Genomic DNA, 23,262 nt, shown 5'->3' on the forward strand with positions numbered 1-23,262 from the left:
CACCACACAGGAAGGTATAACCACTCTGACGTGTTACCAAGGTAACCCCATTACCACCACACAGGAAGGTATGACCACTCTGACATGTTACCAAGGTAACCCCATTACCACCACACAGGAAGGTATAACCACTCTGGGTGGCAGGTAGCTTAGTGGTTAAGAGCGTTGTGCCAGTAACCGAAAGGTTGCTGGTTCTAATCCCCGAGCCAACTAGGTGAAAAATCTGTCGATGTGCCCTTGAGCAAGGCACTTAACCCTAATTGCTCCTGTAAGTCGCTCTGGATAAGAGCGTCTGCTAAATGACTAATTATTATTATTATTAATTTATTATTATTATTATTATTATTATAATTATTATTACCACCAGACAGGAAGGTATAACCACTCTGACATGTTACCAAGGTAACCCCATTACCACCACACAGGAAGGTATAACCACTCTGACGTGTTACCAAGGTAACCCCATTACCACCACACAGGAAGGTATGACCACTCTGACATGTTACCAAGGTAACCCCATTACCACCACACAGGAAGGTATAACCACTCTGGGCGGCAGGTAGCTTAGTGGTTAAGAGCGTTGTGCCAGTAACCGAAAGGTTGCTGGTTCTAATCCCCGAGCCAACTAGGTGAAAAATCTGTCGATGTGCCCTTGAGCAAGGCACTTAACCCTAATTGCTCCTGTAAGTCGCTCTGGATAAGAGCGTCTGCTAAATGACTAATTATTATTATTATTAATTTATTATTATTATTATTATTATAATAATTATTATTACCACCAGACAGGAAGGTATAACCACTCTGACATGTTACCAAGGTAACCCCATTACCACCAGACAGGAAGGTATGACCACTCTGACGTGTTGCCAAGGTTTTGCCATTATCACCAGACAGTATCTGTATCGGCTGGGAATGACAATGAAAGATGAAAGCTGCACGTTGTTATATTAACAGAACACTGCTTCTATGGTATCACAGTGCCTTCAGAACATTTTCACACCCCTTGACTTTTTCCATATATTTATTGTTACAGCCTGCATTTAAAATCTGTTAAATTGAGTTTTTTTTGTCGCTGGCCTATACACAATACCCCATAATGTCAAAGTGGAATTATGTTTTTAGACATTCTTTACAAATTAATTTAAAATGAAAAGCTGAAATTTCTTGAGTCAATAAGCATTCAACCCCTTTGTTACGGCAAGCCTAAATAAGTTCAGGAGTAAATATGTGCTTAACAAGTCACATAATAAGTTGCATGGACTCACTTGTGTGTGCAATAATAGTGTTTAACATGATTTTTAAGTGACTACCTCATCTCTGTACACCACAAATACAATTATCTGTAAGGTCCCTCAGTTGAGCAGTGAATTTTAAACAGATTCAACCACAAAGACCAGGGAGGTTTTCCAATGCCTCGCAAAGAAGGGTACCTATTGGTAGATGGGTAAAAATAAAAAGTAGACATTGAATATCCCTTTGATCATGGTGAAGTTAATAATTACACTTTGGATGGTGTATCAATACACCCAGTCACTACAAAGATGCAGGCGTCCTTCCTAACTCAGTTGCTGGAGAGGAAGGAAACCGCTCAGGGATTTTACAATGAGGCCAATGGTGACTTTAAAATAGAGTTTAATGGCTGTGATAGGAGAAAACTGAGTTACTCCACAATACTAACCTAAATGACAGAGTGAAAAGATGGAGGCCTGTACATGATAAAAATATTCCAAAACATTAATCCTGTTTGCAATAAAAGGCACTAAAGTAAAACTGCATAAAATCTGGCAAATAAGTGAACTTTGTCCTGAATACAAAAGCATAATGTTTGGGGCAAACACAACACATCACTGAGTACCACTCTCCATATTTTCAAGCATGGTGATGGCTGCATCATGTTATGGGTATGCTTGTCATCGGCAAGGACTAGGGAGTTGTTTAGAATAAGAAGAAACGGAATGGAGCTAAGCACAGGCAAAATCCCAGAGGAAAACCTGGTTCAGTCTGCTTTCCAACAGACACTGGGAGACAAATTCACCTTTCAGCAGGACAATAACCTAAAACACAAGGCCAAATATACACTGGAGTTGCTTACCAAGATGACATTGAGTGTTCCTGAGTGGCCTAGTTTCAGTTTTGGTGTAAATCGGCTTGAAAATCTATGGCAAGACTTGAAAATGGCTGTCTAGCAATGATCAACAACCAACTTGACAGAGCTTGAAGAATTTTAAAAATAATAATGTGCAAATATTGTACAATCTAGGTGTGCAAAGCTTTTAGAGACTTTTTGAGTGATTCTGACATGTATTGACTCAGGGGTGTGACTACCTATGTAAATTAAATATTTCTGTATTTCATTTTCACATACATCTGTCTGCCTGTAGTTATTGAACTCAACCTGCAGGAGGTTTGTTTGTTGTGATTGGGGAAACAGATGGGTGTCTTGGTGGTGTCACGGCTGCCAGCATTTCTTGAGGAGCAAGCCAAAATACGAAGCCAAATCAGCAGTTCCCCTTTAATGTATTTCTCTGTTGTTTCAGCTGTGTTTTATTATATACAGTGGCTTGCGAAAATATTCACCCCCCTTGGCATTTTTCCTATTTTGTTGCCTTACAACCTGGAATTAAAATGGATATTTTTGGGAGTTTGTATCATTTGATTTACACAACATGCCTACCACTTTGAAGATGCAAAATATTGTTTATTGTGAAAGAAATAAGACCAAAAAAAAGAAAAGTTGAGGGTGCATAACTATTCACCCCCCCCCCCCCCCCCAAAAGTCAATACTTTGTAGAGCCACCTTTTATAGCAATTACAGCTGCAAGTCTCTTGGGGTATGTCTCTATAAGCTTGGCACATCCAGCCACTGGGATTTCTGCCCATTCTTCAAGGCAAAACTGCTCCAGCTCCTTCAAGTTGGATGGGTTCCGCTGGTGTACAGCAAACTTTAAGTCATACCACAGATTCTGAATTGGATTGAGGTCTGGGCTTTGACTAGGCCATTCCAAGACATTTTAATGTTTCCCCTTAAACCACTCAAGTGTTGCTTTAGCAGTATGCTTAGGGTCATTGTCCTGCTGGAAGGTGAACCTCCATCCCAGTCTCAAATCTCTGGAAGACTGAAACAGGTTTCCCTCAAGAATTTCCCCATCCATCATTCCTTCAATTCTGACCAGTTGCCCAGTCCCTGCCGATGAAAAACATCCCCACAGCATGATTCTGCCACCACCATGCTTCACTGTGGGGATGGTGTTCTCTGGGTGATGAGAGGTGTTGGGTTTGCGCCAGACATAGCGTTTTCCTTGATGGACAAAAAGCTCAATTTTAGTCTTATCTGACCAGAGTACCTTCTTCCATATGTTTGGGGAGTCTCCCACATGCCTTTTGGCGAACACCAAACGTGTTTGCTTATTTTTTTCTTTAAGCATTGGCTTTTTTCTGGCCACTCTTCTGTAAAGCCCAGCTCTGTGGAGTGTACGGCTTAAAGTGGTCCTATGGACAGATACTCCAATCTCCGCTGTGGTGCTTTGCAGCTCCTTCAGGGTTATCTTTGGTCTCTTTGTTGCCTCTCTGATTAATGCCCTCCTTGCCTGGTCTGTGAGTTTTGGTGGGTTTGTTGTGGTGCCATATTCTTTCCATCTTTTAATAATGGATTTAATGGTGCTCCGTGGGATGTTCAAAGTTTCTGATATTTTTTTACAACCCAACCCTGATCTGTACTTCTCCACAACTTTGTCCCTGACCTGTTTGGAGAGCTCCTTGGTCTTCATGGTGCCGCTTGCTTGGTGGTGCCCCTTGCTTAGTGGTGTTGCAGACTCTGGGGCCTTTCAGAACAGGTGTATATGTACTGAGATCATGTGACAGATCATGTGACACTTAGATTGCACACAGGTGGACTTTATTTAACTAATTATGTGACTTCTGAAGGTAATTGGTTGCACCAGATCTTATTTAGGGGCTTCATAGCAAAGGGGGTGAATACATATGCACCTACCACTTTTCCGTTATTTATTTTTTAGAATTTTTGAAAAAAGTTATTTTTTAAAATTTCACTTCACCAATTTTGACTATTTTGTGTATGTCCATTACATGAAATCCAAATAAAAATCCATTTAAATTACGGTTTGTAATGCAACAAAATAACCCTAACCTTGTGGTGTCTTTTATAAATATAAATAAATATGCCATTTAGCAGACGCTTTTATCCAAAGCGACTTACAGTCATGCGTGCATACATTTTTTTTTGTGTATGGGTGGTCCCGGGGATCGAACCCACTACCTTGGCGTTACAAGCGCCGTGCTCTACCAGCTGAGCTACAGAGGACCAGAGTGCCTTTTGCAAGGCACTCTAGCCTGTGTATTTCTCTGTGTGTTTCAGTTGTGTTATATTATATAGCCTGTGTATTTCTCTGTGTGTTTCAGCTGTGTTGGTGTGGATGAGGATGAGGCTCCAGATATTGACATCTACCACTGTCCCAACTGCGAGAAGACAGATGGAAAATCCACCAGTAAGTCTTTCTGTCTGTCTCTCTGGCTGACACAACACAGGGTTTTATTCATTAGTGCAGAGCAAATAAAACAAGAGTTTCTTATTGGAGAAGTTCAGGAAGTCTTTCCCCATTCAGGTCCGTTTGGTTCGGACCCTAACCCTGTGGTGTCTAGTCAATAGGACCCTGACCCTGTGGTGTCTAGTCAATAGGACCCTGACCCTGTGGTGTCTAGTCAATAGGACCCTGACCCTGTGGTGTCTAGTCAATAGGACCCTGACCCTGTGGTGTCTAGTCAATAGGACCCTGACCCTGTGGTGTCTAGTCAATAGGACCCTGACCCTGTGGTGTCTAGTCAATAGGACCCTGACCCTGTGGTGTCTAGTCAATAGGACCCTGACCCTGTGGTGTCTAGTCAATAGGACCCTGACCCTGTGGTGTCTAGTCAATAGGACCCTAACCCTGTGGTGTCTAGTCAATAGGACCCTGATGATGTTATTTAGTTAGGGCCCTAACCCTGTGGTGTCTAGTCAATAGGACCCTGATGATGTTATTTAGTTAGGACCCTAACCCTGTGGTGTCTAGTCAATAGGACCCTGATGATGTTATTTAGTTAGGACCCTAACCCTGTGGTGTCTAGTCAATAGGACCCTGATGATGTTATTTAGTTAGGACCCTAACCCTAACCCTGTGGTGTCTAGTCAATAGGACCCTGATGATGTTATTTAGTTAGGACCCTAACCCTGTGGTGTCTAGTCAATAGGACCCTGATGATGTTATTTAGTTAGGACCCTAACCCTGTGGTGTCTAGTCAATAGGACCCTGATGATGTTATTTAGTTAGGACCCTAACCCTGTGGTGTCTAGTCAATAGGACCCTGATGATGTTATTTAGTTAGGACCCTAACCCTGTGGTGTCTAGTCAATAGGACCCTGATGATGTTATTTAGTTAGGACCCTAACCCTGTGGTGTCTAGTCAATAGGACCCTGATGATGTTATTTAGTTAGGACCCTAACCCTAACCCTGTGGTGTCTAGTCAATAGGACCCTGATGATGTTATTTAGTTAGGACCCTAACCCTGTGGTGTCTAGTCAATAGGACCCTGATGATGTTATTTAGTTAGGACCCTAACCCTGTGGTGTCTAGTCAATAGGACCCTGATGATGTTATTTAGTTAGGGCCCTAACCCTGTGGTGTCTAGTCAATAGGACCCTGATGATGTTATTTAGTTAGGGCCCTAACCCTGTGGTGTCTGGTCAATAGGACCCTGATGATGTTATTTAGTTAGGGCCCTAACCCTGTGGTGTCTGGTCAATAGGACCCTGATGATGTTATTTAGTTAGGGCCCTAACCCTGTGGTGTCTAGTCAATAGGACCCTGATGATGTTATTTAGTTAGGGCCCTAACCCTGTGGTGTCTAGTCAATAGGACCCTGATGATGTTATTTAGTTAGGACCCTAACCCTGTGGTGTCTAGTCAATAGGACCCTGATGATGTTATTTAGTTAGGGCCCTAACCCTGTGGTGTCTGGTCAATAGGACCCTGATGATGTTATTTAGTTAGGACCCTAACCCTGTGGTGTCTAGTCAATAGGACCCTGATGATGTTATTTAGTTAGGATCCTAACCCTGTGGTGTCTAGTCAATAGGACCCTAACCCTGTGGTGTCTGGTCAATAGGACCCTGATGATGTTATTTAGTTAGGGCCCTAACCCTGTGGTGTCTAGTCAATAGGACCCTAACCCTGTGGTGTCTGGTCAATAGGACCCTGATGATGTTATTTAGTTAGGGCCCTAACCCTGTGGTGTCTAGTCAATAGGACCCTGATGATGTTATTTAGTTAGGACCCTAACCCTGTGGTGTCTGGTCAATAGGACCCTGATGATGTTATTTAGTTAGGGCCCTAACCCTGTGGTGTCTAGTCAATAGGACCCTGATGATGTTATTTAGTTAGGACCCTAACCCTAACCCTGTGGTGTCTAGTCAATAGGACCCTGATGATGTTATTTAGTTAGGGCCCTAACCCTGTGGTGTCTAGTCAATAGGACCCTGATGATGTTATTTAGTTAGGATCCTAACCCTGTGGTGTCTAGTCAATAGGACCCTGATGATGTTATTTAGTTAGGGCCCTAACCCTAACCCTGTGGTGTCTAGTCAATAGGACCCTGATGATGTTATTTAGTTAGGACCCTAACCCTGTGGTGTCTAGTCAATAGGACCCTGATGATGTTATTTAGTTAGGGCCCTAACCCTGTGGTGTCTAGTCAATAGGACCCTGATGATGTTATTTAGTTAGGGCCCTAACCCTGTGGTGTCTGGTCAATAGGACCCTGATGATGTTATTTAGTTAGGGCCCTAACCCTGTGGTGTCTAGTCAATAGGACCCTGATGATGTTATTTAGTTAGGGCCCTAACCCTGTGGTGTCTAGTCAATAGGACCCTGATGATGTTATTTAGTTAGGACCCTAACCCTGAGGTGTCTAGTCAATAGGACCCTAACCCTGTGGTGTCTAGTCAATAGGACCCTGATGATGTTATTTAGTTAGGACCCTAACCCTGTGGTGTCTAGTCAATAGGACCCTGATGATGTTATTTAGTTAGGACCCTAACCCTGTGGTGTCTAGTCAATAGGACCCTGATGATGTTATTTAGTTCGGACCCTAACCCTGTGGTGTCTAGTCAATAGGACCCTGATGATGTTATTTAGTTAGGGCCCTAACCCTAACCCTGTGGTGTCTAGTCAATAGGACCCTGATGATGTTATTTAGTTAGGACCCTAACCCTGTGGTGTCTAGTCAATAGGACCCTGATGATGTTATTTAGTTAGGGCCCTAACCCTGTGGTGTCTAGTCAATAGGACCCTGATGATGTTATTTAGTTAGGGCCCTAACCCTGTGGTGTCTGGTCAATAGGACCCTGATGATGTTATTTAGTTAGGGCCCTAACCCTGTGGTGTCTAGTCAATAGGACCCTGATGATGTTATTTAGTTAGGGCCCTAACCCTGTGGTGTCTAGTCAATAGGACCCTGATGATGTTATTTAGTTAGGACCCTAACCCTGTGGTGTCTAGTCAATAGGACCCTAACCCTGTGGTGTCTAGTCAATAGGACCCTGATGATGTTATTTAGTTAGGACCCTAACCCTGTGGTGTCTAGTCAATAGGACCCTGATGATGTTATTTAGTTAGGACCCTAACCCTGTGGTGTCTAGTCAATAGGACCCTGATGATGTTATTTAGTTCAGACCCTAACCCTGTGGTGTCTAGTCAATAGGACCCTGATGATGTTATTTAGTTAGGGCCCTAACCCTATGGTGTCTAGTCAATAGGTCCCTGATGATGTTATTTAGTTAGGGCCCTAACCCTGTGGTGTCTAGTCAATAGGACCCTGATGATGTTATTTAGTTAGGGCCCTAACCCTGTGGTGTCTAGTCAATAGGACCCTGATGATGTTATTTAGTTAGGGCCCTAACCCTGTGGTGTCTAGTCAATAGGACCCTGATGATGTTATTTAGTTAGGGCCCTAACCCTGTGGTGTCTAGTCAATAGGACCCTGATGATGTTATTTAGTTAGGACCCTAACCCTAACCCTGTGGTGTCTAGTCAATAGGACCCTGATGATGTTATTTAGTTAGGACCCTAACCCTGTGGTGTCTAGTCAATAGGACCCTGATGATGTTATTTAGTTAGGACCCTAACCCTAACCCTGTGGTGTCTAGTCAATAGGACCCTGATGATGTTATTTAGTTAGGACCCTAACCCTGTGGTGTCTAGTCAATAGGACCCTGATGATGTTATTTAGTTAGGGCCCTAACCCTGTGGTGTCTAGTCAATAGGACCCTAACCCTGTGGTGTCTAGTCAATAGGACCCTGACCCTGTGGTGTCTAGTCAATAGGACCCTGATGATGTTATTTAGTTAGGACCCTAACCCTGTGGTGTCTAGTCAATAGGACCCTGATGATGTTATTTAGTTAGGACCCTAACCCTGTGGTGTCTAGTCAATAGAACCCTGATGATGTTATTTAGTTAGGACCCTAACCCTGTGGTGTCTAGTCAATAGAACCCTGATGATGTTATTTAGTTAGGACCCTAACCCTGTGGTGTCTAGTCAATAGGACCCTGATGATGTTATTTAGTTAGGGCCCTAACCCTGTGGTGTCTAGTCAATAGGACCCTGATGATGTTATTTAGTTAGGGCCCTAACCCTGTGGTGTCTAGTCAATAGGAACTTGATGATGTTATTTAGTTAGGACCCTAACCCTGTGGTGTCTGGTCAATAGGACCCTGATGATGTTATTTAGTTAGGACCCTAACCCTGTGGTGTCTAGTCAATAGGACCCTGATGATGTTATTTAGTTCGGACCCTAACCCTGTGGTGTCTGGTCAATAGGACCCTGATGATGTTATTTAGTTAGGGCCCTAACCCTGTGGTGTCTAGTCAATAGGACCCTGATGATGTTATTTAGTTAGGGCCCTAACCCTGTGGTGTCTAGTCAATAGGACCCTGATGATGTTATTTAGTTAGGGCCCTAACCCTGTGGTGTCTAGTCAATAGGACCCTGATTATGTTATTTAGTTAGGGCCCTAACCCTGTGGTGTCTAGTCAATAGGACCCTGATGATGTTATTTAGTTAGGACCCTAACCCTGTGGTGTCTAGTCAATAGAACCCTGATGATGTTATTTAGTTCGGACCCTAACCCTGTGGTGTCTAGTCAATAGGACCCTGATGATGTTATTTAGTTAGGACCCTAACCCTGTGGTGTCTGGTCAATAGGACCCTGATGATGTTATTTAGTTAGGACCCTAACCCTGTGGTGTCTGGTCAATAGGACCCTGATGATGTTATTTAGTTAGGGCCCTAACCCTGTGGTGTCTAGTCAATAGGACCCTGATGATGTTATTTAGTTAGGACCCTAACCCTGTGGTGTCTGGTCAATAGGACCCTGATGATGTTATTTAGTTAGGACCCTAACCCTGTGGTGTCTAGTCAATAGGACCCTGATGATGTTATTTAGTTCGGACCCTAACCCTGTGGTGTCTGGTCAATAGGACCCTGATGATGTTATTTAGTTAGGGCCCTAACCCTGTGGTGTCTAGTCAATAGGACCCTGATGTTGTTATTTAGTTAGGGCCCTAACCCTGTGGTGTCTAGTCAATAGGACCCTGATGATGTTATTTAGTTAGGGCCCTAACCCTGTGGTGTCTAGTCAATAGGACCCTGATGATGTTATTTAGTTAGGGCCCTAACCCTGTGGTGTCTAGTCAATAGGACCCTGATGATGTTATTTAGTTAGGACCCTAACCCTGTGGTGTCTGGTCAATAGGACCCTGATGATGTTATTTAGTTAGGGCCCTAACCCTGTGGTGTCTGGTCAATAGGACCCTGATGATGTTATTTAGTTAGGACCCTAACCCTGTGGTGTCTGGTCAATAGGACCCTGATGATGTTATTTAGTTAGGACCCTAACCCTGTGGTGTCTAGTCAATAGGACCCTGATGATGATTGATTTCATTAGTGACTTAAGAAAAAATACATATACCCAATACATAGGTGTTTTGTTGTTTTTGCTAATGGTGTTTGTGTGTGTTAATATTTTTGTTTTGTTTCAGTGAAAAACAAGAAACGGACTAAACATGACATGGGGCAGAGAGGAGACGTCAGGGCTGTTCAGAACGGCAGTCAGGTCTTCATTAAGGAGCTACGCAGTCGCACCTTCCCCAGGTAAACAACCGACTGTGTGTGTGTGTACTAATACATTTCAGACAGGTTAATCAGACTGTACTAATACATTTCAGACAGGTTAATCAGACTGTACTAATACATTTCAGACAGGTTAATCAGACTGTACTAATACATTTCAGACAGGTTAATCAGTCTGTACTAATACATTTCAGACAGCTTAATCAGACTGTACTAATACATTTCAGACAGGTTAATCAGACTCTACTAATACATTTCAGACAGGTTAATCAGACTGTACTAATACATTTCAGACAGGATAATCAGACTGTACTAATACATTTCAGACAGGTTAATCAGACTGTACTAATACATTTCAGACAGGATAATCAGACTGTACTAATACATTTCAGACAGGTTAATCAGACTGTACTAATACATTTCAGACAGGTTAATCAGACTGTACTAATACATTTCAGACAGGTTAATCAGACTCTACTAATAAATTTCAGACAGGTTAATCAGACTGTACTAATACATTTCAGACAGGTTAATCAGACTGTACTAATACATTTCAGACAGGTTAATCAGACTGTACTAATACATTTCAGACAGGTTAATCAGACTGTACTAATACATTTCAGACAGGTTAATCAGACTGTACTAATACATCTCAGACAGGATAATCAGACTGTACTAATACATTTCAGACAGGTTAATCAGACTGTACTAATACATTTCAGACAGGTTAATCAGACTGTACTAATACATTTCAGACAGGTTAATCAGACTGTACTAATACATTTCAGACAGGTTAATCAGACTGTACTAATACATCTCAGACAGGATAATCAGACTGTACTAATACATTTCAGACAGGTTAATCAGACTCTACTAATACATTTCAGACAGGTTAATCAGACTGTACTAATACATTTCAGACAGGTTAATCAGACTGTACTAATACATTTCAGACAGGTTAATCAGACTGTACTAATACATTTCAGACAGGTTAATCAGACTGTACTAATACATCTCAGACAGGATAATCAGACTGTACTAATACTTTTCAGACAGGTTAATCAGACTGTACTAATACATCTCAGACAGGATAATCAGACTGTACTAATACATCTCAGACAGGATAATCAGGCTGTACTAATACATCTCAGACAGGATAATCAGACTGTACTAATACATCTCAGACAGGATAATCAGACTGTACTAATACATCTCAGACAGGATAATCAGACTGTACTAATACATCCCAGACAGGATAATCACATTTCCCAGTTCTGAGTTTCCAGTTGTTTTGAACTCACTGAAATCAGATTTCCCAGTTCTCCGTTTCCAGTTGTTTTGAGCGCGGCAGAAGTCATGCTGGATTGACAGCATGGCCAATGTTGAATGTTAATCCGTTTAAGCTTGGAAAATAGACCCTTAAACCCAGACTTGGGACCACACACCCTCTCCGCTGAATAGCAGGCTAGTGGTTGCTTTGCAATGCTTGCAGTTAGCCACTGATTCCTTCCAAACCACTCATTGTTGAATTTGCGATTTCCATCTTGTTGTGTAATGTTTATGTCTAATGGCCGATGAGCACCAATACGTTTTATCTAAAGTTTCTCTTCATAATTTCTCTTCATATGACAAGGATTAAAAAGGATTTGCCAGTAGATTGTCGACTTGATTCTTGATGATGACTGCTAACAGCCACTAGCAGCCTGATCAGTTGGGGCAATGGCATACATACACTATATATACAGCAGTATGTGGACACCCCTTCATATTAGTGGATTCGGCTATTTCAGCCACACTCGTTGCTGACAGGTGTATAAAATCGAGCACACAGCCATGCAATCTCCATAGACAAACATTGCCAGTAGAATGGCCTTACTGAAGAGCTCAGTGACTTTCAACGTGGCACCGTCATAGGATGCCACCTTTCCAACAAGTCAGTTTGTCACGTTTCTGCCCTGCTAGAGCTGCCCCGGTCAACTGTAAGTGCTGTTATTGTGAAGTGGAAACGTCTAGGAGCAACAACGGCTCCGCCACGAAGTGGTAGTCCACACAAGCTCACAGAATGAGACCGCTGAGCAGAGCATGGAAATCCCGCTCATCGCTCATGGAGCAGCACCGCTCCGGTGCTCCACTTCCTTTCCAACCGCTCCGCTAAAAATCGCTCCTCGCTCACAGGGAAAAAACTGCCACTCTAAATTCGCTCCATTAATTAAAATCACAATTTAACCAACCCATCTACAGTCGTGGTCAAAAGTTTTGAGAATGACACAAATACTAATTTTCACAAAGTCTGCTGCCTCAGTTTTGATGATGGCAATTTGCATATACTCCAGAATGTCATGAAGAGTGATCAGATGAATTGCAATTAATTGTAAAGTCCCTCTTTGCCATGAAAATGAACTTAATCCCCCAAAAAACATTTCCACTGCATTCCAGCCCTGCCACAAAAGGACCAGCTGCCATCATGTCAGTGATTCTCTCGTTAACACAGGTGAGAGTGTCGACGAGGACAAGGCTGGAGATCACTCTGTCATGCTGATTGAGTTAGAATAACAGACTGGAAGCTTTAAAAGGAAGGTGGTGCTTGAGATCATTGTTCTTCCTCTGTTAACCATGGTTACCTGCAAGGAAACACGTGCCGTCATCCTTGCTTTGCACAAAAAGGGCTTCACAGGCAAGGATATTGCTGCTAGTAAGATTGCACCTAAATCAACCATTTATCGGATCATCAAGAACTTCAAGGAGAGAGGTTCAATTGTTGTGAAGAAGGCGTCAGGGCGCCCAAGAATGTCCAGCAAGCGCCAGGACCGTCTCCTAAAGTTGATTCAGCTGCGGGATCAGGGCACCACCAGTGCAGATCTTGCTCAGGAATGGCAGCAGGCAGGTGTGAGTGCATCTGCATGCACAGTGAGGCGAAGACTTTTGGAGGATGGCCTGGTGTCAAGAAGGGCAGCAAAGAAGCCACTTCTCTCGAGGAAAAACATCAGGGACAGACTGATATTCTGCAAAAGGTACAGGGATTGGACTGCTGAGGACTGGGGTAAAGTCATTTTCTCTGATGAATCCCCTTTCTGATTGTTTGGGGCATCCGGAAAACACTTTGTCCAGAGAAGACAAGGTGAGCGCTACCATCAGTCCTGTGTCATGCCAACAGTAAAGCATCCTGAGACCATTCATGTGTGGGGTTGCTTCTCAGCCAAGGGAGTGGGCTCACTCACAATTTTGCCTAAGAACACAGCCATGAATAAAGAATGGTACCAACACATCCTCCGAGAGCAACTTCTCCCAACCATCCAAGAACAGTTTGGTGACGAACAATGGCTTTTCCAGCATGATGGAGCACCTTGCCATAAGGCAAAAGTGATAACTAAGTGGCTCGGGGAACAAAACATCGACATTTTGGGTCCATGGCCAGGAAACTCCCCAGACCTTAATCCCATTGAGAACTTGTGGTCGATCCTCAAGATTTTTTATTTTTAAGAGGCGGGTGGACAAACAAAAACCCACAAATTCTGACAAACTCCAAGCATTGATTATGCAAGAATGGGCGGCCATCAGTCAGGATGTGGCCCAGAAGTTAATTGACAGCATGCCAGGGCGGATTGCAGAGGTCTTGAAAAAGAAGGGTCAACACTGCAAATATTGACTCTTTGCATAAACTTAATGTAATTGTCAATAAAAGCCTTTGACACTTATGGAATGCTTGTAATTATACTTCAGTATACCATAGTAACATCTGACAAAAATATCTCATAACACTGAAGCAGCGAACTTTGTGAAGACCAATACTTGTGTCATTCTCAAAACTTTTGACCACGACTGTATTTTTGTGACTACCTGGACCTACCATTTGGTTTTGAAGTATTGAAACCAAACCATATGATTTGAATGAAAAGTATTTTAATAAACAACACTGAAAAGGTGACTGTAAGAAGCGCTCATAATTTCAAATAGTCTACATGTCATATTAAACAGCTTATAGACACTCTAAATAGGTCAGGAGACAGACAGGGAGCCTAAGAGGAATGAAAATTAATTATTTAGGCTATTTTATTTCAATTCTATAACCTACAAATAAATGAATTATGAAGCATTTGCAAGTGTGACAATAGGCTGGCAGGGACATTAAGCGCTCAGCATTTAATCAACATTTTGTTGTATTAAATCATTATAGTCTATAAATTGCACATACAGGCTGTGACTTAGAATTAATTAAAAATTAAACGAAAAATGCCTTATTAGGCTCCATCTACATCCTTTGAATTCATTTTTAGAAACACGAGTTTGTCCAGTCTGTGGCTTCAGGCTCATGCGATGGTGGAGAGCAGGCCAGCAGTGGATCATATCCTCTCCATGGTGCCTGGAGAGCAGGCCAGCGGTGGATCATATCCTCTCCATGGTGCCTGGAGAACAGGCCAGCAGCGGATCATATCCTCTCCACGGTACCTGGAGAGCAGGCCAGTGGTGGATCATATCCTCTCCATGGTACCTGGAGAGCAGGCCAGCAGTGGATCATATCCTCTCCATGGTACCTGGAGAGCAGGCCAGCAGCGGATCATATCCTCTCCACGGTACCTGGAGAGCAGGCCAGCAGCGGATCATATCCTCTCCACGGTACCTGGAGAGCAGGCCAGCGGTGGATCATATCCTCTCCATGGTACCTGGAGAGCAGGCCAGCAGTGGATCATATCCTCTCCACGGTACCTGGAGAGCCGGCCAGCGGCGGATCATATCCTCTCCATGGTACCTGGAGAGCAGGCCAGCAGCGGATCATATCCTCTCCACGGTACCTGGAGAGTAGTCCAGCGGCGGATCATATCCTCTCCACGGTACCTGGAGAGTAGTCCAGCGGCGGATCATATCCTCTCCACGGTACCTGGAGAGTAGTCCAGCGGCGGATCATATCCTCTCCACGGTACCTGGAGAGCAGGCCAGCGGCGGATCATATCCTCTCCACGGTACCTGGAGAGCAGGCCAGCAGCGGATCATATCCTCTCCACGGTACCTGGAGAGCAGGCCAGCGGTGGATCATATCCTCTCCACGGTACCTGGAGAGCAGGCCAGCAGCGGATCATATCCTCGCCACGGTACCTGGAGAGCAGGCCAGCGGCGGATCATATCCTCTCCACGGTACCTGGAGAGCAGGCCAGCGGTGGAGAATATCCTCTCCACGGTACCTGGAGAGCAGGCCAGCGGTGGAGAATATCCTCTCCACGGTACCTGGAGAGCAGGCCAGCGGTGGAGAATATCCTCTCCATGGTACCTGGAGAGCAGGCCAGCAGTGGATCATATCCTCTCCACGGTACCTGGAGAGCCGGCCAGCGGCGGATCATATCCTCTCCATGGTACCTGGAGAGCAGGCCAGCAGCGGATCATATCCTCTCCACGGTACCTGGAGAGTAGTCCAGCGGCGGATCATATCCTCTCCACGGTACCTGGAGAGTAGTCCAGCGGCGGATCATATCCTCTCCACGGTACCTGGAGAGCAGGCCAGCGGCGGATCATATCCTCTCCACGGTACCTGGAGAGCAGGCCAGCAGCGGATCATATCCTCTCCACGGTACCTGGAGAGCAGGCCAGCAGTGGATCATATCCTCTCCACGGTACCTGGAGAGCAGGCCAGCAGCGGATCATATCCTCTCCATGGTGCCTGGAGAGCAGGCCAGCAGCGGATCATATCCTCTCCATGGTGCCTGGAGAGCAGGCCAGCAGCGGATCATATCCTCTCCATGGTGCCTGGAGAGCAGGCCAGCAGCGGATCATATCCTCTCCACCCCTGCAGAGCCACTGGGGACGCTAAACTCCCTTCGGGCCTCTCTTGCCAGGATGGGAAGGGATGCGTAGGTTTTCTTTTCTGTAGGTAGGCCTAAAGGTTTTTAGGTAAAACAACCCTATCAAAATGGAAAGCTCATTGACAGAGGGATTGTGCCAGGTCTATTGGGCCAAAATCAATGATGGCCTTTAGTATAGACAATAGAACAAAAATGAACTAAATATTTTAAGAGATCAGATTTTTTGTTTAGAAATAGTTTGCTACAATGACACACTTAGTTATCTACCCACCTCATTCCTTTCTTTTAGCATGTGCACACAGCATGCTTTTGGGATTATTTATTATTATTACAATTATTTAGTGAACTCCATGACAGTAGCTAAAGCACTATATAACCCTATAACCTGGACACCCACCTGAGCGACCCATACACCAAAGAGAAGTTCCCATCTCTTTTATGGACCTGCTGTGAATATGCAGCCTAAACAGAGAAATAAATGCGGTCAGAGACCTACTTGAGCAGCACCGCCCCCTCAAGATTCTGAGCCTGCCTGGCAGGGTTGGTCCTACAAAGCCAGAGCCCCCTGATGGGAGAGCATAATATACAAGGAAATTCTCAAAGCTGCTAATGAGAACCTTGACGACCTTTTACCTAGCCGGTGGGGATTCCGGTGGGGTACGCCCACCCAGGTAGTGGCAGTGCTGGCAACACTGGCTGCAGTAACCCATGGGGAGGGGGTCACACTCGGACAATCAGAGAGGGGGTTTATCATTGTGGCCCAGGTGGCACAAAATAATCAAAGGTCTGACCGCATGGAGATGCTTGGGAAAATGGTTACAACAGGGGATCAGAGTGTTTGTGTCTCAGGTGAAGAGGGTGGATCTGATCTCCATCACCTAGGACTTGACATAGATTAAGTAGATTAATCAAATCTCACATTGTTATCAATTTCTGCTCAATCTGCATGCTTTCTCAATCAGCTTTAACTGTATGTGCACTCGTAAATCAAGTTATTTCTCGAGTTGGGCTCTGGGATATAACAGCCGTTGAGTATCTGATTTTATGGTGGATTGTGGAGGAGGGGGGTTGAGTGTGTTGGAGTATGTGAGTATGTGCGTGTGTGCTTGTCTGGCATCTGTTGTGGGGGGGGTGGGGATGTTGGGGGGGAGGGGGGGTATGGGATGGACCACGGGAATTATTTTCTAGGATAATAATTGCTTGTCAATGAATTAAATGTAATACAATGGCAATCCGGGTTATATGTTAGAATCCTACGCGTGGACTGCCGACATTATTACGCATATTAATTGATAATGATGGAAAATAGGATATGCATAATTTAAAAAAAATAGTTATATAGATATATATATATATATATATATATATATATACAGTGGGGAGAACAAGTATTTGATACACTGCCAATTTTGCAGGTTTTCCTACTTACAAAGCATGTAGAGGTCTGTAATTTTTGTCATAGGTACACTTCAACTGTGCGAGACGGAATCTAAAACAAAAATCCAGAAAATCACATTGTATGATTTTTAAGTAATTAATTTGCATTTTATTGCATGACATAAGTATTTGATACATCAGAAAAGCAGTACTTAATAATAATTACAGAGATCATACGTTTCCTGTAGGTCTTGACCAGGTTTGCACACACTGCAGCAGGGATTTTGGCCCACTCCTCCATACAGACCTTCTCCAGATCCTTCAGGTTTCGGGGCTGTCGCTGGGCAACACGGACTTTCAGCTCCCTCCAAAGATTTTCTATTGGGTTCAGGTCTGGAGACTGGCTAGGCCACTCCAGGACCTTGAGATGCTTCTTACGGAGCCACTCCTTAGTTGCCCTGGCTGTGTGTTTCGGGTCGTTGTCATGCTGGAAGACCCAGCCACGACCCATCTTCAATGCTCTTACTGAGGGAAGGAGGTTGTTGGCCAAGATCTCGCGATACATGGCCCCATCCATCCTCCCCTCAATACGGTGCAGTCGTCCTGTCCCCTTTTCAGAAAAGCATCCCCAAAGAATGATGTTTCCACCTCCATGCTTCACGGTTAGGATGGTGTTATTGGGGTTGTACTCATCCTTCTTCTTCCTCCAAACACGGCGAGTGGAGTTTAGACCAAAAAGCTCTATTTTTGTCTCATCAGACCACATGACCTTCTCCCATTCCTCCTCTGGATCATCCAGATGGTCATTGGCAAACTTCAGACGGGCCTGGACATGCGCTGGCTTGGGGACCTTGCAGGGGGACCTTGCATGCGCTGCAGGATTTTAATCCATGACGGCGTAGTGTGTTACTAATGGTTTTCTTTGAGACTGTGGTCCCAGCTGTCTTCAGGTCATTGACCAGGTCCTGCCGTGTAGTTCTGGGCTGATCCCTCACCTTCCTCATGATCATTGATGCCCCACGAGGTGAGATCTTGCATGGAGCCCCAGACCAAGGGTGATTGACCGTCATCTTGAACTTCTTCCATTTTCTAATAATTGCGCCAACAGTTGTTGCCTTCTCACCAAGCTGCTTGCCTATTGTCCTGTAGCCCATCCCAGCCTTGTGCAGGTCTACAATTTTATCCCTGATGTCCTTACACAGCTCTCTGGTCTTGGCCATTGTGGAGAGGTTGGAGTCTGTTTGATTGAGTGTGTGGACAGGTGTCTTTTATACAGGTAACGAGTTCAAACAGGTGCAGTTAATACAGGTAATGAGTGGAGAACAGGAGGGCTTCTTAAAGAAAAACTAACAGGTCTGTGAGAGCCAGAATTCTTACTGGTTGGTAGGTTATCAAATACTTATGTCATGCAATAAAATGCAAATTAATTACTTAAAAATCATACAATGTGATTTTCTGGATTTTTGTTTTAGATTCCGTCTCTCACAGTTGAAGTGTACCTATGATAAAAATTACAGACCTCTACATGCTTTGTAAGTAGGAAAACCTGCAAAATCGGCAGTGTATCAAATACTTGTTCTCCCCACTGTATATAGAGGTGAAAGCATTGGAAATGCTTTTGGCGGTTAATCTGCTTCTGTTTTGTGGGTGGCACTGTGTGCTGTTTTCGATGGATGGGTCCTGGCCTCTCGGGGCCTTAGGGATACGGAGGGACGTGGGTGGGATGCTGATCACTGGGATGACGGCTCAACTTGGGATGGGGAGGGGCTTTAGCAGGGGAATTAGTGGAGAACAATTGAAGGGTTACTCCGTAGCAATGCAAATATCACGGGACAGCTATATGGACACTCAATCATTACGGTATTTTTTATTGGTAAATTTACAAACATATATAATGATGAATAGACTTGAAACTTGTATCTCATTATGGTGTATGGTGAAATAAGTATATCCAGTTATAATTGTAATGGCTTAGCTGATAATAACAAAAGAAGAACAATATTTACATGGCTCAAAGAGAAGGAATATAATATCTATTGTATACAGGAAACTCATTCAACAATTCGAGAGGAAGTAGCGTGGGAAAAAGAATGGGGGGGGGGGGGGGGGGATATACTTCTCCCATGGGCAAAGAAATTCAAAAGGGGTGATGATATTAATTAATAGTAATTTCGATCCGAATGTGCAAATTGTCCAAATAGATACGCAAGGTAGATGGATTATTTTAATTATGTTATTGGACCATAAACAGATATGGCTCATTAACCTTTACGGACCAAATAATGATGATCCACAATTCTTTGACAATATATATAATACATTATCAAGCCTGCAAGCAACTCAAGACAATATTATTATGGTGGGGGATTATAATACTGTTTTAAATAGCTCAATGGACCGTAAAGGAAATCACACCACAAACAATCACCCACATGCTCTTAAGGAAATTGTGAATGTCATGGATACATTAGAACTAATGCCTCTCTTCCCATCCTGGCAAGAGAGGCCCGAACGGTGTTTAGCGTCCCCAGTGGCTCTAAACTCCTGAGTGGCGCAGTGGTCTAAGGCACTGCATCGCAGTGCTAACTGTGCCACTAGATCCTGGTTCGAATCCAGGCTCTGTCGCAGCCGGCCGCGACCGGGAGACTCATGGGCGGCGCACAATTGGCCCAGCGTCGTCCAGGGTAGGGGAGGGAATGGCCGGCAGGGATGTAGCTCAGTTGATAGAGCATGGCGTTTGCAACGCCAGGGTTGTGGGTTCGATTCCCATGGGGGGCCAGTATAAAAAAAATATGTATTCACTAACTGTAAGTCGCTCTGGATAAGAGCGTCTGCTAAATGACTAAAATGTAAATGTAAATGTAACTAGTAGATATATGGAGGCTTAAATATACTGATCTAGTGAGATATACATGGCGGAGACTGAATCAAGCTAGTCGTCTTGACTTCTTTCTTATCTCATTCTCGTTGGCACCAAAAGTAAAAAAAAATGTTGATAGGGGACAGAATGCGGTCGGACCATCATATAATAGGCATATACATTACTCTTACTGAATTTCCACGTGGGCGAGGATATTGGAAATTTAATCAAAGCCTATTGGATGATAATTTATTTATAATTAGAACAAAGGAATTTATAACTGACTTTTTCCAACATAACATAGGTACAGCGAATCCCCTTATTGTATGGGACACCTTTAAATGTGCCTTTAGAGGCCATGCAATTCAGTACTCATCTCGAAAACAAAAGCAATTTAGGTCAAAAGAGTTTATACTAAGAAAGGAAATAGAAAGTCTAACAGAACAGATAGATGGCAATAAAAACTGTAACATAGAGGCTCAGAATAAATTAGAGGAAAAACAAAAAGAAATGGAGAAACTTATTCAAGAAAGATCAAGTATAATATATTATAAAAATAAAGCAAACTGGATGGAATATGGGGAAAAATGCACAAAATTCTTTTTTAATCTTCAACATAGGAATGCTACCAAAAAGAACTTAATGAAACTGGTTACAATTGACGGAGTCCCCCATGATTCACCAAATGATATTTTGAAGGAGGAAACAAAGTACTTTAAGCATATGCTTTCATTTCAGTCGCCTCCATCTCCTCTAACTGAAGCTAATTGTAGAGATTTTTTTTCTATTGATAATGTAAAATTAACAGCCATACAGAAAGACTCATGTGAAGGTGAAATTACAGAGGAGGAACTTCTGGATGCAATTAAAGACTTTAAGTCCGGGAAAACTCCAGGGTTGGATGGCATACCAGTCGAGGTATACCAAACCTTTTTTGATATACTAAGAGGACCGTTATTAGCATGTTTTAACCACTCCTATGTAAATGGTAGATTATCTGACACTCAAGAAGAAGGTCTGATCTCATTATTACTGAAACAGGATACAAGTGGAAAATATAAAGATCCAGTCCATTTACTAAATTGGAGGCCCCTTACACTTCAGTTTTGTGATGCAAAAATCCTAGCAAAATGTATAGCGCATAGAATTAAAAAGGTAATTATTCATTCTAATCAGACAGGTTTTTTACATGGAAGATACATTGGAGATAATATAAGGCAAGCATTGGAAACAATAGAACACTATGGAAAATATGGGAAACCAGGCCTGCTATTCATAGCAGACTTCGAAAAGGCATTTGATAAAGTTCGACTGGGGTTTATATACACTGCTCAAAAAAATTAAGGGAACACTTAAACAACACATCCTAGATCTGAATGAATGAAATAATCTTATTAAATACTTTTTCCTTTACATAGTTGAATGTGCTGACAACAAAATCACACAAAAAGTATCAATGGAAATCAAATGTATCAACCCATGGAGGTCTGGATTTGGAGTCACCCTCAAAATGAAAGTGGAAAACCACACTACAGGCTGATCCAACTTTGATGTAATGTCCTTAAAACAAGTCAAAATGAGGCTCAGTAGTGTGTGTGGCCTCCACGTGCCTGTATGACCTCCCTACAACGCCTGGGCATGCTCCTGATGAGGTGGCGGATGGTCTCCTGAGGGATCTCCTCCCAGACCTGGACTAAAGCATCCGCCAACTCCTGGACAGTCTGTGGTGCAATGTGGCGTTGGTGGATGGAGCGAGACATGATGTCCCAGATGTGCTCAATTGGATTCAGGTCTGGGGAACGGGCGGGCCAGTCCATAGCATCAATGCCTTCCTCTTGCAGGAACTGCTGACACACTCCAGCCACATGAGGTCTAGCATTGTCTTGCATTAGGAGGAAACCCAGGGCCAACCGCACCAGCATATGGTCTCACAAGGGTTCTGAGGATCTCATCTCGGTACCTAATGGCAGTCAGGCTACCTCTGGCGAGCACATGGAGGGCTGTGCGGCCCCCCAAAGAAATGCCACCACACACCATGACTGATCCACCGCCAAACCGGTCATGCTGGAGGATGTTGCAGGCAGCAGAACATTCTCCACGGCGTCTCCAGACTCTGTCACGTCTGTCACATGTGCTCAGTGTGAACCTGCTTTCATCTGTGAAGAGCACAGGGCGCCAGTGGCAAATTTGCCAATCTTGGTGTTCTCTGGCAAATGCCAAACGTCCTGCACGGTGTTGGGCTGTAAACACAACCCCCACCTGTGGACGTCGGGCCCTCATACCACCCTCATGGAGTCTGTTTCTGACCGTTTGAGCAGACACATGCACATTTGTGGCCTGCTGGAGGTCATTTTGCAGGGCTCTGGCAGTGCTCCTCCTGCTCCTCCTTGCACAAAGGTGGAGGTAGCAGCCCTGCTGCTGGGTTGTTGCCCTCCTACGGCCTCCTCCACGTCTCCTGATGTACTGGCCTGTCTCCTGGTAGCGCCTCCATGCTCTGGACACTACGCTGACAGACACAGCAAACCTTCATGCCACAGCTCGCATTGATGTGCCATCCTGGATGAGCTGCACTACCTGAGCCACTTGTGTGGGTTGTAGACTCCGTCTCATGCTACGACTAGAGTGAAAGCACCGCCAGCATTCAAAAGTGACCAAAACATCAGCCAGGAAGCATAGGAACTGAGAAGTGGTCTGTGGTCACCACCTGCAGAACCACTTCTTTATTGGGGGTGTCTTGCTAATTGCCTATAATTTCCACCTGTTGTCTATTCCATTTGCACAACAGCATGTGACATGTATTGTCAATCAGTGTTGCTTCCTAAGTGGACAGTTTGATTTCACGGAAGTGTGATTGACTTGGAGTTACATTGTGTTGTTTAAGTGTTCCCTTTATTTTTTTGAGCAGTGTATAAATGCCTGGAGCATTTCAATTTTGGAGAATCTCTTATAAAATGGGTCAAAATCATGGATAGCAACCCTAGGTGTAAAATAGTAAATAATGGCTATTTCTCAGAATATATATATTTAAATGCATTCTGGGCCGGGCAT

General features: G+C 43.9%; 1 protein-coding gene across 1 annotated transcript in view; it reads left to right on the forward strand.

Annotated features, from left to right (window-relative positions):
• Positions 1-23,262, forward strand: part of phf2 (PHD finger protein 2) — a 131,214-nt gene that overhangs the window by 20,142 nt on the left and 87,810 nt on the right. Inside the window, exons 2-3 of the mRNA XM_084167705.1 lie at positions 4,420-4,505; positions 10,095-10,206. Coding sequence (XP_084023831.1) covers positions 4,420-4,505; positions 10,095-10,206 — 198 coding nt within the window. The remainder of the gene's footprint in view (positions 1-4,419; positions 4,506-10,094; positions 10,207-23,262) is intronic.

This window comes from Coregonus lavaretus (genome assembly GCF_964263955.1).
Source record: "Coregonus lavaretus genome assembly, chromosome: 8".
Classification (NCBI taxonomy): domain Eukaryota; kingdom Metazoa; phylum Chordata; class Actinopteri; order Salmoniformes; family Salmonidae; genus Coregonus; species Coregonus lavaretus.